Source organism: Chionomys nivalis, chromosome 9 (assembly GCF_950005125.1).
Source record: "Chionomys nivalis chromosome 9, mChiNiv1.1, whole genome shotgun sequence".
In the NCBI taxonomy this organism is placed as follows: Eukaryota; Metazoa; Chordata; class Mammalia; order Rodentia; family Cricetidae; genus Chionomys; species Chionomys nivalis.
In genome coordinates, this window is record NC_080094.1 from 10311168 (window position 1) to 10333950 (window position 22783).

General features: G+C 52.7%; 2 protein-coding genes across 2 annotated transcripts; both read left to right on the forward strand.

Moving 5' to 3' along the window:
- The first annotated feature begins 400 nt into the window (after window positions 1-400).
- Kcng1 (potassium voltage-gated channel modifier subfamily G member 1) lies at window positions 401-20534 on the forward strand. Its single transcript, XM_057780808.1, has 3 exons — window positions 401-621; window positions 14487-15286; window positions 17307-20534. The coding sequence occupies exons 2-3, from the start codon at window positions 14513-14515 to the stop codon at window positions 18075-18077; spliced, it is 1545 nt and encodes a 514-aa protein (XP_057636791.1). The 5' UTR covers window positions 401-621; window positions 14487-14512; the 3' UTR covers window positions 18078-20534.
- On the forward strand, window positions 13824-14135 carry LOC130882105 (40S ribosomal protein S26-like). Its single transcript, XM_057782030.1, has one exon. It carries the CDS (start codon window positions 13824-13826, stop codon window positions 14133-14135), a length of 312 nt encoding a protein of 103 aa, XP_057638013.1.
- Window positions 20535-22783: the final 2249 nt, after the last annotated feature.

The window sequence follows — 22783 nt, forward strand, 5'->3', positions numbered from 1 at the left end:
AGCTCAGGGTGAAAGGGAGGCACGAACGTCCCACGATCACCGTGAAAATGCGCGGCTGGAGAGGTGACTGCGCCACGGGCCAGGAGCCTCAGGAGGAGGAGCGCGGGGACATAAAGGCCACCACGGGCAGGCAAGGGCCTGAGGGGCGCAGGAGAAGGGGGAGACCAAGATGAAGAGAGGGCGACGCTGTGTTCCACCAGGACCCGGCACCCAAGAGGGCTCCAGGCCCGACCAAAGAGCATGGCATCTCCACGCCGGAGGGGTCCCGCGGTGGCTTCATACCCACCCCCTCGCCGCCCGCCCCTCTCTCCGCCCCGTGCACAGTCCCCTCCCTCCGTCCCGCCTCCTGCCCCTCCACCTCCCTCAGCGGCTGCTTTGCCGCGTTGCCGGCGCACTCGCAACCCAGCGGACACCAGGAGGCAGAGGCGGGACAGCCTGGGGTCCGATCCTGCAGTCTAGCGGCCCCAGGGCTAAAGTTTGCCAGCAGCCCCGGGAGATCAAGCGGGCGCTACGCGCCGCCTGCTGCCCCCCTCTCGCATCCTCACTCCGGCATTGCTGCACTGGGGGACCGAGCTACGGCCGGGCCAGCTCCAAGGCGGGGACGCCGCGACGGAACTTAAGGTGGGAACTTCGCGGGCTGCTCTCTGGCGGGATCCTGTTCCTGCAAGCGGCACTCCGGGCTCTGCACGTGGCCGCGGCCCGGGTACCTTCTGCGGATGCCTAGGATCCCGGGAGAGGCCCCTGGGCGGTGAGGGATGCGCCCACGCGGCCGCGGTTTGGTCCAGCCCTGGATCCTCTCGAAGGGTCTCCGGGACACAAAGTGCGCTCTCTGGCGGGGCACCGGAGAGCATCCTGACTTTGCATGCCGGGTTCTTGGGATCCCCCGGGAGAGTTCGGATGCAGGGTCGTCTTTCATTTGCTGGTTCACTGTCTGTAGGCACGGGATGCAGCACCCCCACCAGTGGGCCTCATTAAGTCATTCATTAATTATGAACTCAGCGAGGGTTTATGGACTGCCTACTTGGTCCGTCCTTGTTCCATGGCAAGGCCCTGGGGACAGTTTAATGGTCGTGGGCCTCAGCATCTAGTAGGGAAGTGAAGGGTCTCCTTAGCCTCAGGGTACCCGTGCCTGAGTGGCCCAGCTTTGCTTTTGGGTGTGAACGGAAAAGAGACAAATGCGCTCATTCCCTGAGTTGTACGAAAATTGGTTGGGCACCTACTGTGGGCAACTCACTACAGCAAGTACGCGGTGTTCATTCATTCATGTTTTTTTCAGCAAGCCTGTCTTGAACAATGACCAAGATGGAGACGGGACAAGATAGGAGCAGCCCTCCTTGGGTTTAGGTAGAGATTGAGACTCAGGCCCTGCCTTGGAAGTTCACAGCCTGCAAGGGTAGCCAGCAGCAGCAGCCATGTGTATGGATGCACAGTTGGTGCACAATGCATTCGTTCTTAGTGGTGGAGGGTGGGGGGCGGTGATGAGGGTCAAGAAGGTTTATCTAATGTTAGGTGAACACAGCCTCCTAGTGATGGGGTTCATGAGCTAAGCCATCCGTTCAATACACATTTTCTTAACCACTTGCAATTCGGATGTGCTTAAAGGATGCCAGGCACCAGAGTTCCCCAAGTGGGCGATAGGTGGGAGGCAAAGGCATATTCACCCCCTTCAGTGACACCTGAGCTAAGTGCAGAGGAAGGTGAGAGGTGGGGGCAGGTACTGGTCTGATTCGCTGGAGAAGGAAGTGTCTCTGTAAATCTGGGTTACTATTCACTGGGGTCTGTTTGACACCCCCACCACACACACACACACACACACACCTGTGACCACACTCTATGAATCACTGTAGGATGTCTCATCAGTAAATACACCTCCAGGTTAAGGGGTGCCCCTGGAGATTAAGGCAGTGGGGTGAGCACGTGGTGGTGCTTCTACCTGTGGGTCTTTAAGCTTTTGTGGCTTCGCCAAGGCACCTGCTGGGTGGAGGGGGAGGGAAGCCAAGCCAGGCATGGAGGCATAGCCCCAGGGGATTGCTCTTACCAGCCCAGCTCTGAGCCAACTCATTCCAGTGGAAAAATGTCTGCCGTGGGACACAATCCAAACCTACAGAGGACCAGCACACCGAAAACAAGACACCCTGAGCCTTTGCCCAGACATGGAGGACCCAGGCTTTGAGTACCCTGCAGCCTGATGAGGCAGACCTGGGAACCACATTGAGTTCTCTGTACTGGCTAAGCTGCTGGACTCTGGCAAGGGGTGAGCCACCTGCCCCAGGGGACAGAAAGCAGAGATGTTTCCTGAACACCAGGGCCTCACAGGGACTGCCCTTCTCCAAGAATCCACTTTAGGTTGGTTGCCTAAACTCAGAAAGGAACCCCTTCCCTCCACACACACCCCCGAAGAAATGGCGGATGATAATATGACCTAAATAGAATTAATTAAAAAAAAACAGACGTGGATGAAGGAGGCTGTGGGAAGCCCTGGTCTGTTTACCTGGCAGACTGTCCTTAAGGAACAGGGTCAGCATGTAAATCTGCCACAGGATCTGAACTATACCTAAAGTTACTTCATCTCAGGCCTGCACCTGCCCCAGAGGACAGGCACAACACGCCCTCCCCCTACTGAGCCCTGAAAGCAGCTTTCTGTCTGGCTCTTCCCCAGGTCCCATCACTCCTCTATTTTAGCCCATGTTTCCCAATTTCTAACCACAAAGAAACAAAGATAAAAGACGGCTAGGTCGGTAGGTAAGGCAGAGGACCTGAATTTGATCTCCAGAAGCAGAATCAAGAACAGAGACAACAAAAATGGGCTTAGGTTCCCCAGGCTGAGGAGGCAGGGACCAATAACAGATGGTCTCCGAGGCTCAGTTGTCTGCCAGTCCAGAGAGAGGCCCTGACTCAAAAACAAATGGACAGTGACAGAAACAACACCCAAGATTATCCCCTGGGTGCGCGCGCGCACACACACACACACACGCACACACACGAAGAGGCTAACGGAAAAGTGTCCTAGCCCCAGTTCTATAAAGCTCCTGGGAGAAGACAGGTGTGCACCAGGAGCCAAGCCAGGTGGCTAAACAGACAGTCTGCTCGCTTGATTCTGGGAAAACCAGCTTTGCCTTGTGGTTCAGGTGAGGAATGAAGAAAGGAACCCACCTCCCATCCTGTAATCCCCCAGGGACTTTGAACACCTCCCCCACCACCAAGATGCAAAGCTGAGGTCTGTGGGGACAGAGGATGGATGGCAAGTGTCAAAGACACTCAGCATTGCTGAGGGGAGGGGGGCAGCGTGCAAGGCCCAGGGCAGGCTAATAGCTGGATCTATTATAATTAATGGTTTAATTGGGGGTGAAGGCAGCATGACCAGCCCCTGAGTCAGCCCAGCCAGGAGCCCTAATCCTGACAGATGAGGCTCATGGGAGAGCCAAGGAAGAGATGGAACAGCGCCTCAAGTCCCCACTCACAGTCCAGAAGCCAAGACACCAGGAGCTTAAACAAATACCCTAACTTCTAGAAGTTTGCCCAGGGGTCTGTGTTAGGCTTCTGCTTTCATATGTTAACGCTGAACAGCAAAGAGTTTGGGGAAGATTTAAAAAGTGTGTCTCTCTGAGTAAAAGTAATGCGTCTTCCGGGGAGAATACACTCCCCTGTACTTTCTCCAGCTCCTAGAGGTCTCCTACACTCCTCGCTAATGACCCAGCCTCACTGTAACCCCTGCAGTCATGGTCACATCTCTGGAGGCCACAGTGGTGACCCAGAACTCAATAAAAACAGGGATTCTGTTGGTCCTCTGCCCTGATCCAGTATAAATGCTAAGATGAGTGCCATTCTCAGCCTCTGGTCACCTGCTTCTCCCTATCCCCCAGACCCTTCCACAACTCACCCTCTAGAAACAGAGGTGAGGTCCAGTCCCTGGCCTCCGGCAGCGGGTGGAAATGACATTCATCCCAGTCCCCATAAGGATGCAGGGATCCAAGGTGCCTGGACTATAGCCCCACCGACCATTGCTATCCCTCACTGCCAGTCGTGTGTGCTTACTTCACTGAGCCTCAGTTCCCCCATCTTGCCTTTTAGGACAGAATGCAAGCGCCTGAAGTTAGGGCCCCGGCATCACACCTTGGTGCCTAGTGAGTGTTATGTGGAGAGAAGTCTAGTGTGTCACCGTTTAGGGACAGGTGAGGTTTAGCACTCTGCACCTACCTTTAAAAAAAACTGCCAAGAGTTCCTCAGAAGGGATGAGCTAAAAAAGCAGAGGACAGACCAGCAGCTTCTGGAATGGCCCCAGGAGGGATCTTAGGGATCAGAATCAACACACAGCAGTTTATGGAACCCTTTCGTGAGATGACGGTAGGATGGGAGATCAGGTGAAGGCTACAGAAACCTCCACTCACCGGCCCTCAGAGCCACTCTGCATGACGCTATTGCTCTCATTCAAGGGGCAGGAGGCGGCTCTGGCTTGAGTGCTGGGTCCTTCACGGAGCCGTGGCCATCATTAGCCATTTTGTCCATTGCCACTACTCCCTCCCCAGATCCAGGCCCCACCCCTTGAGCTCACGCCCTGAGCCCATGGTGGGCCTAGTGCTACTTAGAAGTCTCCCTCTGAATGAATGTTTATCTTCGGAAACACTTGCTGGCCCTCGGTCAGCTCACCGCTCCCAGAGTGCTATTTTTCTTCCAGGAGGAAGGACAAGAAACAGCCTCGGGCTTGCCGTGGGTCTTCGGACTCCTGGAGGCAGGTTGGAGGCATCCTGAAGGGAGGTGACTGACAGACAGAAAGGGGAGGGGCAGTCTCCACTTCTGCAGTGAAGCCTTAGGTGTCCGAGGCTCCTTGCAGCCCTGCATGTATGGAGCCCTCCCTCCCGCTTCTCTCTGGAACTTTAACATAATGGCTGTTGCTGAGGCAGCCAGACAGGCTGGTTCCAGGGCCGAGGGAATCTTGGAGGGACACCATGTTCTGTTGTCCCTGTGGAGCACCCAAGACCATTCCTGAGCTGGGAGCTTTATGCGGCTTGTGCTTTTTGGCTGTCGTGGGACCCACCTGCTCTCCTCTGAGCATGCTTCCTCCTTGACCAGTGCTGGGCCATCTTCTACTCCCTATTTCTCCTCCCTTGCAATCCCCAGGCTTGGTCTCCTTCCCTCTCCCTCCAGGCACCACCATGTAATACACAGATCCTTCTGTGTTTGAGTCCTAGTCGACGTAATGTGTTCATGCACATAAATAGCCCAATGCTGCAAACTTCTGCTGTTTTTCTCACGCTCGGTTTACGTTTTAAAGACCCAGCTGTGCCTCCGATCCTGCCCAGACCACACTCATTGCCTCTTCTGTCCTCCACCAAGACTCGCCAAACCGGTCCCTTCCGGATGGACCCTGGAAACTTCCCACTGCCACAAGTAAAGGGGTGACATTCTTGTGTCTTGTTCATCCCTGAGGTCAGATTTCCATGAAGCAGATCCCCCAAAGATTCAAAGGTGGATAATTTATTGTCAGTGTCTCCCTTCACTTCTGTGGCCCCAGAACTGGGAAATGGACGGACGCCGGAGCAGGGTTCTCGAGCCACAAGGGAGCAGCATTCCTTAGTGTCCTTAGCAGTGAAGGATGGCCGGCCTCCCCTGAAGGCTCGCTAGACACCTCTCCCTCCAGCCCTGGGCTATGGAGTTCAGATCCTGGCAGGTCAGTTCAGGGGAGACGCCCTTGGCTGGTGGGCAAAGGTGGGTGGCAGACACTTCTCAGAGCTAAGACTGAAACGGCAGGTGACCAGGTACTGGCCAATCACATCACTCATGTCATGGCTTCACCGTAATTCAAGTGAGCAGGAACTGTTCGTATCTCCATCTTATAGATGCAGAAGTCCGAGGTCATAGAGCAACCAGCCTGTTTCCAAACTAACGGACTCCCCTCTGCTCTCACCCCAACCCCGAGTAAGCAAATCATCTGATTGGCTCCCTGAGAGGGAGGCCCAACCCAGACTCAGTCACATCTCCTGTATTTATTACCTCCTCCCACTCCTCCCCTTCCTTCTCCCTCTCCTCTTCCTCTGTCTCCTGTTCTTTGATGAGGTCTTACTACATAGTCCTGGCTGACCTAGAACTCACTACGCTAGCCTTAAATTCACAGAGATCTGCCTGCCTCTGCCCCCTGAATGCTGGGATTAAAGGCATACTCCACAACACTTGGCTATTTTATATTCGTAATGCCTCGAACTGAATGGTTTGAGATAATCCACACTGATAGCCTTCTGGCTGTGGAAAACATGTGTTTAAAGGGGAATCAGATGACTAAAACTGGGGGGTGCAAGACCGTGTCCCTTTCTGGTCATTCAGAAAATACTTAACTTGCATGTCTTCATTTCTGGTGGCAGCCTGCACTCATGGCTCCCAACTCCCCCTCTGTCCCCAAAGCCACTGGTAGCCTACAGGTTAGTACCCTTAGCGGCCTTCCTCATCTACAGCCTCAGGCACTCCTGGCTGTGGAGTGCTCACCAGGTACAGGAACTGAATGTGTGTGCCTGGGGTGACTCTCATATGACTCCTGTAACGTCTGTCTGCACTGACCTCTGGGTCTGATATGGGGGCCACTTCAATAGGGTGCTGGGCTCTGGGTACTGTACCCAGGTCAGTTCACACACTCGTCAGAGCACACACTAGTCAGGTCTGCGCTGGTACTCTGACACCTGCCTGTGAGATACTGCATTCTACTGTCTCCTACGCTTAAGTCATATCCTGTCCTGTCCATCTTCCCTGCCAGTTTGTTGTCATTCACGCCTGTCTCAGCGCCACCTACCGGTCGCCTCTGTAAATGTCTCCTCTGCGATCACCCTCCTCTCTTGTCCCTTCCCTGGGGCCCCACCCCTCAGTAAGTTCTGCCTACTCTGCCTCCAAGCCCACTGAAGCCATGCCAGTCCCCTCCACTTTTGCTAACCTTGCTCTTCCCATTTGTAGCCTCTTGCCACCAAGTCTACCCCTGACCCTGCCCACAAAGCCCCGCTTCACATAGAATAAACTTAAGCAGTTCTCTGCAATGCACACAGCCTCTATACCTGAACCTGCTGACCTCCAAATACATCTCCCGCCTCCCTGCCCCTTCTCTGCCCAACCTCCCGACCTGCCCTTCACTCTTGACCATCCAACCCTGGCTGTTCCCTCCACCCAAAGTAACCAACCCCAGGAATGCTAAGACTGACTGCTTCACCTGCACAAGGCCCTGCCCTGTGTCCCCTCCTCTGAGAATCCCCCACTCCTCCAGACAATGTCACCACCCCATAGTCACCCCCCACCATCACCCTGTTCCCACTCAACACGTCAGTCACTGTATCCTGAAGTCACTGGTGCACATATGTGGGAACTGTGTTCTTCTGGGCACTATCAGCTGAATGAGGACAGAGGCAGGATCTGGGTTGCTCTCTGATGTATCCACGGACCCAGCATAGCATCTAATATATGGGAATGTTCAAGAAGGAACGCATGACTCCTTCGCAGCCCCTTTTCCAGCCAGCAGTCCCTCACACACACACACACACACACACACACATACACACACACACATACACACACACACACATACACACACACACACATACACACACACACATACACACACAGTCCTTGCAGGCGGCCTAACTCAGTGAAAGGACAGACCTGACCCTTGGAGAGAGATTGGGCTGGAGGAAGCAGCATTTGTGTGCAGGAAGCTGCCTGTGAGCCTGTTTGAGGAATGCGCTTAACTCTGAAGTCTAGAAATGCCAGCTATCCTCCTGTGCCCATCAGATTTGGTATCTGTAGAACCGCAGCCTGGGAAAAGTGTTCTCAATTCCTCCTTCAGCTGCTCAGTGCTTTGACTCTCCTCCCAGTGAGCTCCTAACTTGGAGGAGACCGTATCTCCAGCACTCACCGGCCACCCTCTGGTCCAAATAGCCTCTTGGGACAACTCCATGTGAGAATCCCACTGTGATCAGGGGACCCCAGGAGATGCAAATGGGGAGCCTCTGCCCAAGGGAAAGGGGGAGCGCAAGCGGCACTCCTCGAGAGAAGAGGGCTCGTGAATGAGCCTCGGAGGAAGCTCTGCTTCCAGGCTGTTCTAGCCAAGTAGAACACGGCTTTCCTCTTGGCGGCACAATAAAGTGCCAGAGCTGAGAATCATGGCAATATTGAAACTTAAAAGGGATTGTTCCCACGCCTCTGAGGGATCCCGACAGGCTTAGCCCGAGGACATGGGTTCCAACTTAGGAAAAGTGAAAAGCTCCCAGCCGCTCTAAAAGGCAGGCATTTGCCTTCAAATAGGTGTAACCTAGTTTCCCAAAACCCCGTCTGTGAAGCTGCAGCCTTCCCCAAAGATGAGGGAGGGGGGTGGGGCTAAGGCCCTGAGAAGAAACTTCCGGAAATGAGGCACCTTGAAGTGAGCACCCTCCCTGCTTGGGTTCCTGCTGTGCACCCTTGCAGGGGAGGGAGGTCCCTAAGCATCCTGTCCCCATGATTCTCCGATATTGGAAATGATCGCCTCCACCGGCACCACTTGCTTCCTTCAGGGACTGGAAGGAGCAATGGTTTGATTTGGTCCTCCTGTAGCTAGGGCTAGCCTCTATTTTGCTATGTAGTAGTGCAAAAGCACTTCTCCTTCTGAGCAGTGGTGGCGCACACGCCTTTAATCCCAGCACTCGGGAGGCAGAGGCAAGCAGATCTATGTGAGTTTGAGGCCAGCCTGGTCTACAGAGTATGTTCCAGGACAGCTGGGGCTACACAGAGAACCCCTGTCTTTAAAAATAACAAACAAACAAACAAACAAACAAAAACACTGCTCTTGTCTCCAAAAGGAAAAAGAGACAGTTTGTTCTGAAGCCAAATCTTAGTGGTCACAGCCCAGTATAACAGATTGATGTTTCCCTAAATATCATGTTCCACTATGGAAACGGTTGGTGAGATCTTATTAGTTACAGGACAGAGAAATCAAATATTTACCTATGATAATTTTTACCAAATGATTTGCCAAGTTATTGTCAAATGATTTACCAATGATAAATCAAAGTATTTGCCGAGTACAGCAGTGGAAGCCACAGGTAGGTGGGTCACAACAAACTGAGTGGTCTGGTAGAAAGGTATTCTAAGGGCTCGACAGTCACAAGGAGATTAGACAGACACAGCTGTGGGCAATGGATGGCTTTCAAAGGGACTAAAAATAACCCAAGATCATTTGGTTCTGGTCTGCAACATTTTAACGATCCATCATCTTCCAAGTTCAGTCATTTCGCCTCATAGAATATTTAGCACAGGTAAGCCTCCCCTGCTCCTCTGTTTCTGTCTCTGTCTTTTTTCTCTCCTTTTAGGAACTTCAGTTCATATTAGTGAAGAACAATCTTAAACATACAACTATCCTTCCTCCACCTCCCAAGTGCCGGGTTATCGGGGTACGCCAACTTGCCCAGTTTCTTCAGTGCTGGGCTAACCCTGGGCTTCCTTCATGCTAGGCAGGCTCTCTACCAACTGAGCAACATCCTGAGCTGTTTGCTTTTGTTTGTTAAGACGGTGTCTCTATGGACTGGAGAGGTGGCTCAGCAGTTAAAAGTACTGGCTGCTCTTTCAGAGAGCCTGGGTTCAATTCCCAGTATCCACATGGCAGTTCACAACCATCTGTAACTCCAGTTCTAGGGGATCTCACACCTCTGCCGATACCAGGCACTCATGTGCATGCATGCAGGCAATACACTCAAACATGTAAAATTATATATATATATGTATGCCACAAGTGGTGGTACATGCATTTAATTCCAGTACTCAGGAAGCAGAGGCAGGCGGATTTTTTTTTTTAATTCAGAACCAGTCTCGTCTATAAAGCAAATCTCAGGACAGCTAAGGCTACATAGAGAAACCCTGTCTTGAAAATCAACAACAACAAAACAAAATGTGTCTCTAGGGCTAGAGAGATGGTTCAGCTCTTAAGAGCACTGGCTGGTCTTCCAGGGGACCCAGGTTCAATCTCTAGCACCCAGATGGTGGCTCACAGACAGTTCATTATTCCAACTCCTTTGTGGGCACTACACACTTGCAGTGTAGACATACATGCAGACAAAACACCCATTCATGTTCAATAAATGTAAAAAAAAAAAAAAAAAACAAAAGAACAGCGTTTCACTGCATAGCCCATTCTGGCCTTCAACTCAGTAATCCTCCTGTTTCAACCTCCCAGACATGCGCTAACAAACCCAGCTATGGATGGTGATCTTAAAAAGCCAAGTATTCCCTAAGCATTATAGTGGAGACCTATAATTCCAGCACTCCTGAGACTGAGGCAGGAGGATCACAATTCTGAGGATACTCTAGGCTATGTAGTAAGATTGGGAGAGAGGCCAACCTGGGCTACATAGTGAGCCTGGAGAGGGGCCAACCTGGGCTATGTAGTGAGACTGGAAGGGGGCAAAATACGAAACCTTTGCTTCTTTCCTATGTGTTTAGTTCTAAAAAGGTCTTTTGGGTGACCCCAGGTCTCAAATGCCTATATTGCAGGAAAGAAATGGGAGCGGAGTTAGAGCAGGCGTAAGGACTGTGGGGAGCGGCTGGGGCTGCAGTAGACTAGAGCCGGCCCAAAAGGCACAGCTGTGCCTCACCTGGAATTCAGGTCATGAATACACAGTACATGAAGTTTCTCGATTATCAGAAGTGTTCATGAGCCGAACTGAGCCCCCGAGCTGAAGACGGCGAACCGTCTCATTCCCTGGGTGCAGACCCTTCACTCTGAAGCTAGGAAGGAGTTCGTAATTGCTGCTGTTCTGACCTGTGTTTCCTAATACTGGCGCACGCTGTTGCTTTATCTGTAGTGCACCACGCCCGTCTGCGCTCTATGTGCTACCATTCAGTTCCTGAACCTGGCAAAGGGCTGGAGATTGAAACACACAAAGACATACAGAGACACGGGTCATCCTTGAAACAGAAATGCCCCCTTTATTGTGTCCAGGGGCAGCTTATATAGGGATAGTCATGCCCCAGCCAAACCCACCAGAAATCATTCCCCTGCCATCAGGAACTCCTGAGGGTCTCATGCTCAGAGCAGCTGCAGGCTGTCTCAGAGCAGAGGAAAACAAGTTGTTTACAAGAAATTCAGGATCTGGGGTTCACAGCTCCCAACACTTATCCACACAGTAAATGCTCTCCTCTAGCGAGTGGGTCTGGGATCCTTTACACCGCTGGGGGGGGCGGGGGCGGGGTCCAGGGATGAGTCAGGCGTGGTACCTCCCCCCCCCCAGCAGAGGGCACCAGAAGGATACAAGCTTGCTCCAGAAGGATACAAGCTTGCTTGCAGATAATCATAAAACTGGATACGCAGTGGGGCTAAGAAGATGGTTCAGTGAGTAAAGCACTTGGCACTCTAGCGTGAGGATCCAAGTTCAGTCCCCAGCACTGAGTAATAAACCAGACATGGGTGGCATGTGATTGTAATCCCAGCACAGAAGGATGGAGGCAGCCAGACCCCGGGGCTGGCCAGCTAGCCTGACTTAGAAACAGCAAATACATCTCCCATCCCAGTGAGAACCCATCTCCAAAAAAAAGAAAGAAAAGAAAAGAAAAGAAAAGAAAAAAAAAGAAAAGAAAAGAAAGAAAGGTGGATGGCTCCTAAGAAAAGACACCCAAGGTTGACCTCTGATCTCCACAATATGTATACACACCTTCACATTATGGTATATGCATCTGTACATGTGTGCATGCATACATGCACAGTCCACACTTGTGTGCGCATGCAGCACACACACACACACTCACACAAAATGTATTTTAAAAAGAAAAACATGACTATGCATGAGGACCTAAGTTCAAATCCCACTTCCCCTGTAAAAAGAGGCGTAGATGAATGTGCCTGCAGCCCAAGCACTGGGGGATGGAAAAAACAGATCACAGGTGTTCACTGGCCAGACAGCTGAGCTGAAGCAGCCAGCAAGCTTCTGGTTCACTGAAAGATCCTTCCTCCAGGCAACAGGGTAGAGAGCCATGGAGGGGGACACCTGATGTCCTCTCTGGCCTTAGCATGCACGCACATGAGGGCATGCGCACACTCGCGTGTGCGCGCTTGCGCTCTCACACACATACACACACTAAACTGGGCCAAATTTATTCTGAAGTACCAAAGGCTTCCTGGAGAAGCCAGTGTTGGCTCTCTCCTGTCCTCTTCTGGAGTCCTGAAGGTGACACTTGCCAACAGAGAAGCAAACCAGGCCTTGTTTTGGTAATCAGACATTCTTTGTCCATTGCCTCTCATGTACCTGCTGCCTGTTTGTGGAAGCCATACAAGGCGTTGAGATAAACACTAACAATAACCAGTCAGTACTGAGCCCCTGGCCCTTGCCAGGCACTTAGCCCTTCCTGATCCCCTGGAGTGGGTCACAGATTAAATTCATTTCACAGGTAAGTCACTTACCTGGCTGTCTGGCTGCAAAATCTGTCACCCCGATCCCAGAACTTTTCTACTCAGCACGAAGGATATTCTCAGCCCAGAAGGCTGGCAGAGCTGTCATGGGCACTGTAGGCTGTTGAGTTAGCTGCCTCACTGGCCCCTCTACTGAAAGCTAGAACTCCCCGACATATCAGCCAAAGCTACCTCAGACATTGCCACATGTCCCAGTAGGATGAAGTTAGCTCCACCTGAGTGACTGGCCCCTGCCCAATTGTCCTCAGCTGGGCCAATCTGTTCAATGTTAGCTGGGCTAGGGATGCATGCTATGCTGGCAGAGTTGCCTACCCAGCATGCCCCTGGGCATATCTCCACCACCTCACACACTAAACACTAACCCAGCCCCAGGACCACTCTGGTCCTCATGAATCCCAGTTACCTCAGAGCCCCTGTCTCCAATTCCCAACACCAAGAAGTCAGAGTCTCAGGCTGGAGAAATGGCTCAGCAGGTAACGGCTTGTGGATCAAGTCTGGTGACGGAGTTCCCTCCCCAGAGCCCATATGAAAGTGGACGGAGAGAACCAACCACCAAGCTGTCCTCTGGCTTACACACACATTCACACACGTACACACACCCGCCATCACACACGTACACACACCCGCCACCACACACAAAAATAGGTTTTTTTGATATAAGTATATTATATATAATATACATGGGGGGTTAGAGAGGTAGCTCAGTGATTAAGAGCACTGGTTTCTCTTGCAGAGGACCAAGATTCAATTCTCAACACCCACAAAGCAATTTGCGACCACCTCTAACTCCATTTCTAAGGAACCTAATGCCCTCTTCTGGCCTCCTTAGGTACTGCACACATGTGATTCATATAGATAAGTAGGTGCAGACACATACACATAAATAAAAATATTTAAAGCCCACAGTAGCAGCCAAGCAGTGGTGATACACACCTTTAGTCCCAGCACTCAGAAGGCAGAGGCAGATGGAACTTTGTGAGTTTGAGGCCACTCTGATCTACAGAGCAAACTCCAGGACAGCCAGAGTTACACAGAGAAACCCTGTCTCAAAGAAAGAAAAAAAGAAGGAAACAAAAAAATCTCCACAGTAGCGTTTTTTAAATAAAATTAAAAATACATATTTACATATTCTTTTTTTTTTTTTTTTGGTTTTTCGAGACAGGGTTTCTCTGTGGTTTTGGAGCCTGTCCTGGAACTCCCTTTGTAGACCAGACTGGCCTCGAACTCACAGAGATCCGCCTGCCTCTGCCTCCCAAGTGCTGGGATTAAAGGTGTGCGCCACCACCGCCCGGCTTTTACATATTCTAAAAAAAAAAAAAAAGTCAAGGGTTTCAACTTGTGGCCTTTGGGACCCAGACCAAGGAAGTGTCTTTATTTTTTTTAAGATTTATTTATTGCTCTTTTGGGACTTGGCTCCAAGATGACCAAAAAAAAGAGAAACAATGGTCATGCCAAAAAGGGCCACGGCCATGTACAGCCAATTCGCTGCACTAACTGCGCCCACTGCCTGCCCAAGGACAAGGCCATTAAGAAGTTCGTCATTCGGAACATCATAGAGGTGGCTGCCGTCAGGGACATATCCGAAGCTTATGTGCGCCCCAAACTCTATGTCAAGCTGCATTACTGTGTGAGCTGTGCTATTCATAGGAAGGTAGTCAGGAATCGATCTCGGGAAGCTCGGAAGGACCAAACACCCCCACCATGGTTTAGACCTGCTGGTGCTTCCCCATGACCTCCACCAAAGCCCATGTAAAGTGGCTTCATAAAGATAGAAGAAAACACCTTGGAAAAATAAAATGGGACTTAAACTTTAAAAAAAAAAAAAGATTTATTTATTTATTATGTATACAGAATTCTGTCTGCATGTATGCCTGTAGGCCAGAAGAGGGTACCAGGTCTCATTATGGATGGTTGTGAGCCACCATATGGGTGCTGGGAATTGAACTCAGGACCTCTGGCAGAACAGCTAGGGCTCTTAACTTCTGAGCCATCTCTCCAGCCCTGCAAGTGTCTTTAGAATCCAGTCAGTGAGGGACTCAGCTAAAACTCAGAGTTCACCAAGGATCTCTCTTTCCCTCCCCAGGCCCAAGAGGGATGTAAAACCCCAAAATGACCCTGTTACCGGGAGATAACTCGGACTATGACTACAGCGCCCTGAGCTGCGCCTCAGACACCTCCTTCCACCCTGCCTTTTTCCCTCAGCGCCAGGCCATCAAGGGCGTCTTCTACCGCAGGGCCCAGCGGTTGCGACCGCAGGATGATCTGCATCAGGGCAGCTCACTCGGGGACCGCAGGCGACAGATCATCATCAACGTGGGTGGCATCAAGTACTCCCTACCTTGGACCACGCTGGATGAGTTCCCACTGACACGGCTGGGCCAGCTTAAAGCCTGCACCAACTTCGACGACATCCTGAGCGTGTGTGATGACTACGACGTGACCTGCAACGAGTTCTTCTTTGACCGCAACCCGGGGGCCTTCGGCACCATCCTCACCTTCCTGCGGGCTGGCAAGCTGCGGCTGCTGCGGGAGATGTGCGCCCTGTCCTTCCAGGAGGAGCTGCTGTACTGGGGCATCGCCGAGGACCACCTGGATGGCTGCTGCAAGCGCCGATACCTGCAGAAAATAGAGGAGTTCGCGGAGATGATGGAGAGGGAGGACGAGGACGAGCCGCTGGACAGCGAGGACCAAGACACTGAGGGGCCATCCACCGGGGAGGGCCGCCTGGGCCGCTGTATGAGGAGGCTGCGGGACATGGTGGAGAGGCCACACTCAGGGCTGCCTGGCAAGGTGTTTGCCTGCCTGTCTGTTCTGTTCGTCACCGTCACCGCTGTCAACCTGTCTGTCAGCACCCTGCCCAGCCTGCGGGAGGAGGAAGAGCAGGTAAGACATTCTGTGACTTCCCTGGGCCGCCTTCCCTCACTGTACTGAGCCTCGGTGGTTCCTGGCATCATAATGTGTGGCTGTGTTTGCATCTGTCTTCTCTGCCTCCCTCCTCGAGTCAGCAATTATGACAAAAGGAATCAGTGTCCTATGTCCCCTACTCTCCCATCCTGCAAGATCTAGACCCAAACCCAGCAAAGAGGAGACCCTCAGCCTCTTCTGCAGATTGCGTGAGGGAGCGAGCAAGGCCCCCATATGCCCACCTCTGAGCTGACCTAAGTCCCCTCTTCCCCCTCCCTCTCTCCCTTCTATAGTAATATCCCAAGCACTTTTCCTTAGCCATGAAAACAATTTTTATCCGTAGGTCTGTGTATATGTGCATGTTCCCACTGGGTTAGCATGTCTCTATGCACAGTAAGAAGCTGCACAGACTCCCAACCTGACACAGGCTACATGCTCCTAAAAGCCATGGGAGCCAGGAGGAGGGCAAATCTCTGCCCTCTGCCTCCATTTTACCTTCCCGCAGGTCTTCCTATCACCCTGCAGGGGACGAGTTCTCACACCCACAGCAGATGAGCACATTGGGGCAGGCAGAGCAGTTTGCTAAGTCTGCGTTCATGAACCCCCAGTCGAGGACCCAGGATAACCCCACAGAAGTCCATGACTGCCCTACACTGCACCTCCCCAAACTGGACTTGGTTGAAATCTTCAGAAGTACGATGTTCTCCATATAAAAATGTGCGCTAGGCTTTTCTTAGAGATGAGAGAGAGATGTCTTTGGTGAGAGCTGGGTACACGGGAGTGGTCCCCTAGTGAGTCTCCTTATCTGTAAGACCCCTGGGCCTTTGAGCTGTGACTCCTGCCCCACACATGAAGGAACAAGGTACACATTGTATAGGCATTTGGGCGATAAATTGGATCTGTTTCTGGATCGATCTTGTATAGCCCAGGGTAGCCTTGAACTCACAGAGACCCATTTACCCCTGTCTCCCGTGTCCTGGGATTAAAGGTGTGTGCCACCACTCCTTGTACTCTAGTGGCTTAGCTTTGCACTCTGATCTTCAGGCAAGCTTCATTTATTAAAATACAAATAAAGTATCACCACAAGGGGGCTGTATGAGAGGCCTCCTATACATACCTGGGGCTACTCAGGTGGGGTGCACTCCAGGAAGGCTTCCCGGAGCAGGAGGGATTCCCACCCCCAGAGACTTGAGACATCAGAGTCCCTGGGGTCAGATCACATTCCCAGGCTGGGGTACATTTGCAGAAAGACAGACTACAAAGATCCTGTGAGAACCTGGCCATGATCGAGACCCTTCAGAAAGTCGCCGGCTAGAACATCTGTAGCTTTCCAGGGATCCAACCTCTGGGGAGCTGTGTGCTAGAAGGTCAGGCTGCCTGAGTTTCATGGACTGCAGCATCTGTGTCCTGAATCAATATTCTGAAGTAGAAAGAAAGACTAACAAAAAGAAAGAAGGAAGGGCCGGCAATGGTGGCACACGCCTTTAATCCCAGCACTGAGAGGCAGAGGCAGGTGGAGCTCTGTGAATTCGAAGCCAGCATGGTCTACAAAGTAGATGACAGAACAGCCATGGCTGTTATACAGAAAATCCCTGTCTCGAAAAAAAGAAGGAGGAGGAGGGAGGGAAGGAGGGAGGGAAGAAGGAAGAAGAAAAAGGAAGGAGGAAGAAAGGGTGAGGGGGAAGAAAGGAGGGAGGGAAGAAGAGGAGGAGGGAGGGAGAGAGGAAGAAAGGGAGAGGAGGAGGAAGGAAACTTATACAAGACCAGGGAGCACCAGCCACTGGGCAGGTGGGATTACCTAAACTGAGGAAAGAGAAAGGCCCAGAAGACAGGAACCAGGGTAGCAGCTGCAAAGGAATCTGTCTGGAGATCAAGATCGACAGCTAGAGCCATGTCCCAGGGCCTGGTGGCGTGGAGAGGCAGGAGAGGGTGTCCAATCCAGGCCAGAGCTTCCTTCCCTGCTGGCTTGCTGGTGTGACCCTGCCCTGTGTCTCCCCAGGGCCAGTGTTCCCAGATGTGTCATAACGTCTTCATCGTGGAGTCGGTGTGCGTCGGCTGGTTCTCCCTTGAGTTCCTGTTGCGGTTCATCCAGGCACCCAGCAAGTTCACCTTCCTGCGGAGCCCACTGACCCTCATCGACCTGGTGGCCATCCTGCCATACTATGTCACGCTGCTGGTGGATGGCGCTGCCTCCAGCCGCCGCAAGCCAAGCACCGGGAACAGCTACCTGGACAAGGTTGGGCTGGTGCTTCGCGTACTGCGGGCACTGCGCATCCTCTACGTGATGCGCCTGGCTCGACACTCACTGGGGCTGCAGACGCTGGGGCTCACGGCCCGTCGCTGCACGCGCGAGTTTGGGCTTCTGCTCCTTTTCCTGTGCGTTGCCATTGCTCTCTTTGCCCCACTGCTCTATGTCATTGAGAACGAGATGGCAGACAGCCCCGAATTCACCAGCATCCCTGCCTGCTACTGGTGGGCCGTCATCACCATGACAACTGTGGGCTACGGAGACATGGTACCTAGGAGCACACCTGGCCAGGTGGTGGCTCTGAGCAGCATCCTCAGCGGGATCCTGCTCATGGCCTTCCCTGTCACCTCCATCTTCCATACTTTCTCCCGCTCTTACCTGGAGCTCAAGCAAGAACAGGAAAGGGTGCTGATCCGCAGGGCCCAGTACCTCATGAAAACCAAGTCGCAGCTCAGTGGCATGTCTCAGGACAGTGACATCTTGTTTGGAAGTGCCTCTTCAGACACCAGGGATAACAACTGAGGCAAGAGAACATCCCCGCCCTGCCTGCCAGCTGCGGCTTCATGCAACCACCATCACTACTGAAGCCTGGAGAAGGACTTTCATGCTTCAAGTCCAGCCCTGGCCTGGGACTGACCCGAACGAGCCATGCCACAAGAAGGATCTGTGCCACATCACCCAGAGTCCTTGCCCTCCCTGTGAGCCCAGAAGTGAAAGGGAAGTTAGCCGAAGCCTGCACCTCGCCCCCTCCCCCAGTCTCGCATCTGTTTCTCTCCCTCGGGAGCCAACTGGCTCCTTCCAGATGTAAAGAACACGCCCAGCAAAACCTGCACACACAGGGGACTGCCCAGAGAAACATCCAGACAGCAGGCAGCCGCACATGACTTCAATGCGTGTCCACTGAAAAGGAAAAGCCTTCCATTAGGGCTCTCAGGGAAGGAGCTGTGTCTCTACGTGAAGCCAGCAGTGGGGTACCAGAAGTGCAAAGACCATGCTGCTGGGGTCTTGGGGGTGGTGAGACACTGGTAGGATGGAGAAAAGGGGACAGACAGACCTTTGGGGGACACCACGAGTGCGGTCTCAGGCTCCTGCTGCTCCTGACTCCCGAGCCTGTCCTTCATCCTCTTTCTGCTCACCTCCGCCCTGTGTCCTTGAGAGCCAGCCCTCTTTTCAGACTCCCCTCGTGCCAGTACAGAGTGGGGCACCATAAGCCACTCAACTCTGCCGACTTTAAGGATGAAATCACTTCGTTTTTTTTTTTTTTTTTTTTTTTTTTTTGGTTTTTCGAGACAGGGTTTCTCTGTGGGTTTGGAGCCTGTCCTGGAACTAGCTCTTGTAGACCAGGCTGGTCTCGAACTCACAGAGATCCGCCTGCCTCTGCCTCCCGAGTGCTGGGATTAAAGGCGTGCGCCACCACCGCCCCAAATCACTTCGTTTTATGGCTTAAAAGAAGTGATATTTTAGCCTACTCTGATTTATTTTAATATTACAAACAAAAAAACTCCCAAGCACTTCATCCCCCTACCCGAGCCTCAGTCTAAACCCACAGTGGCCGTGCTTCCAGCAGGCGTGGCCCCGGGAAGTCTGGGGAGTGTGCAGGAAACCTCCTCGGTGCCCTCAAAGGGAGCCACTCCATGGTGTCGAGAAGTATAGTTTCTGCACCAAGAGGGACCCCGTGCCAGGCTAGATGACTGACTCCATCTCGGCTCACTGTGTCTGAGTGCTGGGTACCTGGTATTGAGGGGATGTCACACACACATGCACATATACAAACATATGTGCACACACGGACACATGTGCACACAGGCCACACACACTAGCCCCCAGCCTCACCAGTGCAAAAACTTCCCTGACTGCTTTATCCCACATTCCAGCTGCCTTCTCTCTGTTCAGCAGCAGAAATTGCGCTTTGAAACATGACTGATTCTGACTGTGGGCTGTGCAGCTCAAATCCCTGCCTGCTGCCACGGCCTCCAGCTTCTCCCACACCTCCACACCTGTCCAGACAGCCCACCAGCCACTCCCACACCTCCACATCTGTCTGAATAGTCCCCTGCCCCCCCACACCTCCACACCTGTCCAGACAACCCACTGGCCACTCCCACACCTCCACACCTGTCCAGACAGCCTACCGACCCCTCCCACACCTCCACACCTGTCTGGACATTCCACAGGTCCCTCCACCCTCCCTTCAGGCATACCCAGCCCGCCCTATCTCATTGTGGGCCTTCACACCTGCAGAGCCATCTGCTGGAATGCCCTCCCTACAGAACACTGTGTGGCTAACTCCTTCCTGAGCACCCACCCCTGTAGCCTGCAGCTTCCCCGCTTTCTCCCTTGTCTGCTCAATCTCTACCAGGTAAAACTCATTCTCGGCTCCGAGCTCTGGTTCATGTCCTGCAGGACCAGCTCAGTGTGTATTGGCAGGAACTCTAAAGCGGTTCCCTGCTGCCTTCCAGGACCTCGTGCAGGGGCAGCACCTAAGAGGTGTTCAGAAAACATTTTTGAAAAGCAAAACAAAGGGGAAACAGCCAAAAGGAACAGATATGGAAAATGTATCCATTACAGCTTAGATCCAAAATGTCCCCCACTGTCTAGAGCCATACCACCCCAAATGTGCCTGATCTCATCTGAAATGTCACCCAGAAGCTCACACGTCAAAGACTTGGTTCCCCGTGCAGACAGAGGTGGGACCTCTGGTAATGGTGTCACGAGGGCTCTGACCCCACCAATGGCTCAACCCATGATAAATCCACAGCTTCAGTGGAAACGATAGAAATTTAGAGGCGGTGGGGCCTGGTTGGAGGAAGTAGATCATCAGGGGTGTGTCGCCCCAGATGACTTCCTCTTGGTTTCTCTCTGCTTCCGGCTACAGTGAGGGGAGCAGCAGAGTTTGACCAACGTTCCCCTATTGGGATGCTGCTGTACCTCGAAGTGGGCCAGAAACAATGGAGCCGAATGACCATGGACTGAAACCAGAAACCAAAGTAAACCTTCCCTCCTTCAAGCCGCTGTCATCTGGTGTTTTGTCATAGCAATGGAAAGCTATCTGTCACTGAGTTTATTTTTAACACTGGAGCCTGGGTCCCTGGAGTACCCTCTCCCTCCAACACACCTCCTTTTCTCATGGGGAGACACAGCCATCTCCACATAGCATGTCCATAAATAGGCAGAGTGGAAACACCATTCAAACCCCGAGGGCCCCCCTCAAAGCTCCTCTGTCACCTGCTCAGACCTGCAAAGAATGGTTTCCTAGTTAGCATCACCTTTCCTGACCCTGCAGGCGTCCCAGCCCAGCTGCTTCAGGGCAGCACCCCAGAGTGGTGGGGTGCCCTTCCCCCCTCAAAGATGGCTGTGAGAAATGTCTAGGAATGCACGGAGCAGGGTGTAAAGGGGGCCTTCTCGAGTCGGAGTGAGGAGAGAAATGCCCACTTGTTCGGGAGGGGGACCCTCAAACTGAGGACAGGGCCGGGAGTCTGTGGAGAAGCTGAGGGTCTTTGGCCGAGGTCTCACCTTGCAGATTCAGCTCTGCCCTGGTGTGGAAAGCTGATGCATAGATTGGCCACCATCCAGGACCTTACCTGAGGGTGAGAAGCTCCAGATTCCACCAGTTATCACAAAGAGAACTCAGGCCCGAACTAAGAGACAAACTATTCTGGAATAGAGGCCAGGCATTTTGTCCTCTTAGCCAGGGACACACTGTCCATGGGCCTGGGACTGCAAGGCAGCTGCGGTCAGACCCGGTGAGAAATGCATTGGTCTGGTGTGACCTGGTGACCTTACCGCCCCCTCACTTGCTCCCATCCTGTCCTGATGCCCTGATGTACCCAGGTGAGACACTGTTATGTAGCCAGAGCCTGACTCCATGAGGGCACAGCATCTGTCCACATCCTTCTAGAAGGATCAGCGGAGCAGCACCTCTATGCAGTCCACACTAGGAACCGAGGCCTGGCCTTTGTGAGGTTCACACGGTGATAGGAAGAGAAATTGTCAATATGCTAACTTGGCAGAAAAGAAGCTGACCGTTGGTGATGCTGGTGACTTCGCAGAGTGCTAGGGTTGGGGAAGGCAGAACACAGCCCCTTATGTGTAGTCAAGTGATTTGTGTAGTCTGTAACCCTGACTTCCAGAGGTTGGAATGGAGGCGTTTTCTATCCAGTGCCTGCCTGGGCTCCAGGAGCACCTCCAAGACCAACCTGGGAACACTCTGTAAGATTCTATCACAAAGTGCAAAGAGGGTTGGGGTAGTATCTCAGGGACACAGCATTCCTGAGGCCCCAGGATTTAGTTTTAATGCCTCAAAAAAGTATTTTTAGATGTGTGTTCAGAGAAGGAGTCACAGAGGAGGTGGCAAGAAATACAGACAACAGCAATTCAAGCCGGGAGAAGGGTGGGGGTCATTTCACCAGCCTAGAAGAGGGCTGAGGGCAGACACCATATACACACACACACACACACACTGCTGGGCCTCCTCAGGCGCCACCTTATACAGGCATCAGGCCCTGGCCCCTGACTTTCTCCTGCAAAAAGGCCTAGCACCCTCTGCATGCTGCCCCCATTTCTCACTATCTTCCTCTTGCCTCGTCAGGTGTCCTGTCTGCTTCTGTCACCCTCTCCCAGGTCCACCCATCACCTCCCAGCTGAGGTGTTGCAGGCACCACCTCCCCGGCCTCCCTGTTTCCTCTTTCCTGTCCTCAGCCCTGCAACCCAGGGACCTGTCAGGTCTCTCACATCTGCTCAGAGCCCAGCCCTGCTTGGCGCGCCCGCCCCTGCCTGTGACACACACACACACACACACCCCATCTCTGGGCACTCCCGCCCCTGCCTGTGACACACATACACACACACATGCACACACCCCATCTCTGGGCACTCCTGCCCATGCCTGTGTTACACTTACACACACACACACACACACACACATCCCATCTCTGGGCACTCCCGCCCCTGCCTGTGACACACACACACACACACATGCACACACCCCATCTCTGGGCACTCCTGCCCATGCCTGTGTTACACTTACACACACACACACACACACACACATCCTGTCTCTGGGCATTTCTTCCATTTTGGTTACACCAACTGCTTCTCTAGTCATCAAAGACCAAGCGCAGCCGCCACTTCCTGGACCTCAGCCCCCAGAGACGGTCATCTTCAAATCCACCTCCAGAACCCTGACCCAACCACTTCCTGGGTGGGGTAGCCACCCAGCACACAGTTCC

What these genes read in the sequence shown, in the direction of transcription:
- LOC130882105 (XM_057782030.1), top strand. Translation starts at nt 13,824, where the DNA reads ATGACCAAAAAAAAGAGAAACAATGGTCATGCCAAAAAGGGCCACGGC.
- Kcng1 (XM_057780808.1), top strand. Translation starts at nt 14,513, where the DNA reads ATGACCCTGTTACCGGGAGATAACTCGGACTATGACTACAGCGCCCTG. An exon ending in TGCGGGAGGAGGAAGAGCAG is followed by an intron (nt 15,287 to 17,306) that starts GTAAGACATTCT and finishes GTGTCTCCCCAG; the next exon opens with GGCCAGTGTTCCCAGATGTG.